The sequence below is a fragment of the Lepisma saccharinum genome, chromosome 24 (assembly GCF_977018435.1).
Source record: "Lepisma saccharinum chromosome 24, izLepSacc3.1, whole genome shotgun sequence".
Taxonomy (NCBI): Eukaryota; Metazoa; Arthropoda; class Insecta; order Zygentoma; family Lepismatidae; genus Lepisma; species Lepisma saccharinum.
Genome location: NC_139252.1, coordinates 13590105 through 13595032, shown reverse-complemented (window position 1 = coordinate 13595032; position 4928 = coordinate 13590105). Strand labels below are relative to the sequence as shown.

Sequence of the window (4928 nt, the reverse complement as noted above, 5' to 3'; positions counted from 1 at the left end):
CCAGGGCGAAAAGGAGTTGTGTAGAAAGGAGAAGGCCGTAGGGTGCATTGCACTCCACACTAGTCCTGCACAAGAACATCGCCCCAACAAGCACCAAGGAATCTCGTGACCATACACATAACAAAAATTAACATTGAAATTATCACACAAAATTACAAATTAGCAACTAGAAACCCCTCAACAAGTGATGGGGCGCAACGAGTTGTGTATGGAAAAGAGGGCAGTTAGGTGTATTGCACGCTACACAGGTCTCAACACGAACCACACCCCAACGAGCACCAAGGATAATCTAAAGACAGCACATTAGACACATATACACTTGAAAGAGCAAATGAAAAATGGTTCACAATCTCGGACGACTGGCCCGTATTTATACTCTTCTTGCCGTCACAGACGACTAGTATCCGAACGGAAATTATATATGCGAAAGCGTGAAAAAATATGATTGCTCTATTTCCCACCTGTAATTCCTTTGGTGCTGTTAATTTTTGGTATTGTAGAACGTAGTCCTTCCGGTTAGTCATATGTGCTGTGCTCCAGTATCTGCAATACAAACTTCCGAACCAGGACAGTTCGATTCAAAGCTCACAAAGGCTCCTCCTTCTGGAACACGCTCAATTCCACTGGTTGAAGATCTATTTAACACCAACTTGCATTGCTTGGCAAAATAGTCTAACTTGTTACATTTAAAACACTTTCTCCCTTTTTCTGGACGTTTCTTGTGTTTCTTCGGATCATCACTTTTCACCACAAAAGCTGTTGTGTCACTACTCTTGTTGGGAAGTCTCATTTCAATTAGCCTAAGTCGTTCACTTAGCCTGTCTACAGTACGCTCTTCCACTCGAACTGATTCCCATACACTTTTGAATTCAAAATATTCACTAGGTAAGCTAGACATGATTCGACTCATTAGAAGCAGTTCTGGAACCTTAGACTTCGTGAGACGTTCCATTTCGTCGTTCATTTCACGAAAATTTCTCTGTAGTTTGGACACGTATGTTGCAATATCTTCCGCTGCATCTTTGGATTCATTGAAGAACTGCTCTGACAATCGATCCAAACGCTGTGCTGAACTTTGTTCATATACTGACATTAGTTTATTACAAGTTTCCTGAGACGTATCACACGTGCTGGCAAGTTCAGAATTAGCATCATCCATGCTTTTCACCAATATCATTTGTGCCATAATGTCCGCCTTCTGGAACGTTTTACACTCTGCTTTGTACTTACGTCGTTCTTCCGTAGTACACTCAGCACCAAGTTCCTGTGGAGAAGTACACGTGCCATCCACAACTTTCAGGACATTGTGGTGTCCTAACAGCAGCTCCACTTGTCGTTTCCATTTCGGCCAGTTCTTTCCACCTTCCAATTGTCTACTGTTGTCTTGAACTCCATCTTCGGCAGCAAACGAAACACGCTTCTTCCGAAAGTGCAAAACTCTCGCAAGTCCGTTTCGGAAGACAAAGGACACTTCCTGTTGCACTCCGAAGAACAAGGACACTTACTGTTGCACTCCGACAAGCTACCAAATTTCACGGGCGCAGTGGAAAGTATTTGGGACCAGAACCTCTTGATCCTCAGCGCAGATATTTCCGTGAGTTGGTTTTACAAAGAGTAACAACACGTGCTAACAGTAAATTAACACATTATTAGTGTCCAACGCGACCGACCGCGACGTGACGTACAGTACAACATTCTTGGTACACGACAACCTCCTTGGAGAGAATTCTCTACAGACTACTGACTACAGAGCAAATACAAATTGATAAGTCAATTTGACCATGTTGGGAAAGTGTGTCTTTTGTACAACGTTTAACAGTTTCGTCATAACTTCTCTTCAACTACCTACTTTTATTTTTGTCTCCCACATTTAAAAGAACATATTATTTGCAGGTTTTTGTGTTCCTCTGCCTTGTGGAATTCGTAGTCGCCTACGTCGTGTACCAAAGGCAATGTAGAAAGAAAATCAAGGTTGCAGAACATAAAGAAAAGTCATTCAATACTTCCAGGCGCTTAAGGATACCACTTCGAGTGATCACGCTTGCTGACGACTTTAAGGTATTAACTTCTTCTTGGAAATATTAGCAACAGATAAAGTTGTTTCATATCGGCAAGCATAGTTTAGTACTTCATCGTCAATTTAAAGTTCTACACACAAGCAGTTTGTGAGTTATGTTGCAGACCATTGCTGAAATTCGAAATAGTTCCTTAACCCTTAACTACTATCGTTTTTTTTTGGTTACACAACTACTATGGTGGAGTCAAGACTCACCCTCATTCTTATAAACTTACTGAGGATAGACTACATATTTTTTTAAGATTCTAATTGACTGTGGCCATTCTTCGCACATTTAGAAAGGCATAAAAGTAAGGTAAATTATCAATCTGTACAAAAAGTATATTTTTGAAACATAGTAAAAAAGTTACACATTATTCCAAACGAAATTCAAACTCTTCATTAACTATGTCTAATATCGTGAATACCAAATATTACAATGATATCATACTCAATATTTTTTTAATAGTACTAAGCATAGAATAAATGAATAATAATCAGATCAATATATCATTGGAAAGAAAATGACACACATGTTTTCCATATAAAATTTGGAACATACGTATATCCCTGGTAGAATGCATCATTACACAAAAACTATCTTCGACCTTACTCACATTAAAAGACCAACTTTTTAATTCCCAGGACATTCCTCGAATACGAAGAGATTAATGACCCTTGTCACACACATGGGCCCTCAATTTCTGAGTCTGTATCTTAGACACTATAATCTTATTCCTTCACTTTCCTCCATGTTCATAATTGCAAAAGTTACTACAGATTCACTGTCACACTTGTTACTGTGTGGCTATTCTAAATAAGTCAAAATATCTCGGCCAGTTAAGCCGAAACTGTGGATGTTACAGAAAGCAAATCACTGATTTTAATATATATATATGAAACTACTATTGTGAGGTCAATTACGCATGACTCCTTACGATTATTTCATCACAACAGTTGGCACAATCTGCACGAATCATCTCCACTAAACAAGCAGACGGCATGGATTGAGAATGGAAGACGGCACGTTACGAACAAATACACAACCTATCTACAAGCAAAGAAAAAAATATTTCTGTTGCGGTCAGCCATGACCCCACCATAATAGTTGAGAGTTAAGAAAGTAAATTTAGAGGTTTAGATTATTATTTTTTTTAAAATTTATCTTACCCTATATCTTTCTTCATCTAATTACATTTGCATTTCATTGATTATTCCACACTCTGATTTATCATATTTCATTCTCAACAGGCTGCCAATGGAAAAGGTGAGCGAGTAGCTTGGGAAAATCTGAAGTTGTTTCGGAATCAGAGACAGGAAAATCAGGAGAGAGAGACTGAAAAAGTAGAGATTCAAAATGAAATGCAAACTAGATCTAACCCTGTTGACTATTGGATGCGAGTTACGTTTCCAATTATATTTTCATGTTTCAACATTGTATATTGGTCGTATTACTTATGTTAAGGCAGATTGGGCTTTGTAGATCAAAAATGCTGTGAAAAAGAACTGAAAATTCATTCAATTGATTGAATTGTTGTTGTAAGTCTACTTTATGCACATATAGGCTAATATGGACCGGACTGACAATTCACGTATTTAACGTGATAACTCTGTTGTGTTTAGTTAATGGACAATACTTAAGATTTCTTCGTTTCACAATTTACAAGAAAAATAACGTTACATTTTCTAAAATGCAAGTCTATTTAATGTCAGCCATAAAATTTGCAATATATCTGGGCGATTAGGAGGGGGCCAGTTGCCCCCCACTTTTGCCAATTTTGCCCCCGCACTATTCTAAACCTCACATATAGAGGGAATTAAACAAATCTTGCCCCCAGTTTTGCCACCTTGCCACCCGGTTTTGGAAGCCAATCGCCGCCACTATGTCAGGGTGATTTTATGAGTAAAGTAACAGGACATTTGTCATAATTATGCATGGGGTGCAATGAAACATGAAGTACGAAACAATAAAAATATTCTGCCATGTAGCAGGTCCAACCATATCACAATCTGTATGTGTGTACAGCGCGTTCGTTTTGACTGGGCCGAGATAGCGCGTGACATGGCGTGACATGGTGCAGATGCCCGTAACGTCTCGCTAATTAACGTACATCGGCTAGAGGGGGGCAAAGGCTAAATGGGATTTCTCGACCTTGAATCAAAAATCCTGATGGAAGAGATATGCAACCTATATCCAAACACCAAAAGTTCGGTGCAATAAATTTCGGTGAAGTCCGGAAGGCTCATTTAGCCAAATCCACTCTCCTCATCTTCTTGTTGGGGCCCCCTGGGATCTTTCAAGATGCTAAAGAGAGAGTGGTGTGCGGAAAGCAACGCATATATCTTTTCCCTAGAAAAACTGCCATCATAATGAGTCGTTCCAAGGCAAAATATTCCGGACGTAAACTAGCCCCCCATTCGGATGTCCGGAACGGGGATGTCTGGGAAGGACACATTATGACAATGGACACTGATAGGGAAAGAGAACAAAACAGAATGTAAGATTGAGGATTGGAACGTGGAATGTCAAAACTCTGTTATAGTCTGGAAAGCTAGAAAACTTAAAAGCAGAAATGAGAAGAAACAAAGTTGATGTTATGGAAATATCAGAAGTGAGGTATGAAAAAAATGGTGAAATACTGAGTGATGAGTTAAAGATGTTTTATTCTGGAGGTGATCAACAAGGAAACCGTGGTGTGGGAATAGTGCTAGGACCACGTGTGAGACATAAAGGTACAGCAGTGCGTTATGTCGATGACAGAATTATAATGGTGAAACTTCAAGTAAAGAAGAAAGTGTATATGCCACATAGAGAGTTGTCAGAAGAAGAAGTGGAGGAAAACTATGAGAAGATAGAAGACTTGATGGAAAA

General features: G+C 39.2%; 1 protein-coding gene across 1 annotated transcript; it reads right to left on the bottom strand.

Moving 5' to 3' along the window:
* Nucleotides 1–520: 520 nt before the first annotated feature.
* Nucleotides 521–2278, bottom strand: LOC145978106 (uncharacterized). Its single transcript, XM_083110547.1, has 2 exons — nt 2273–2278; nt 521–1474 (listed from the first exon to the last, which is right to left on the bottom strand). The coding sequence occupies exons 1-2, from the start codon at nt 2276–2278 to the stop codon at nt 521–523; spliced, it is 960 nt and encodes a 319-aa protein (XP_082966673.1).
* Between the last annotated feature and the right edge of the window lie 2650 nt (nt 2279–4928).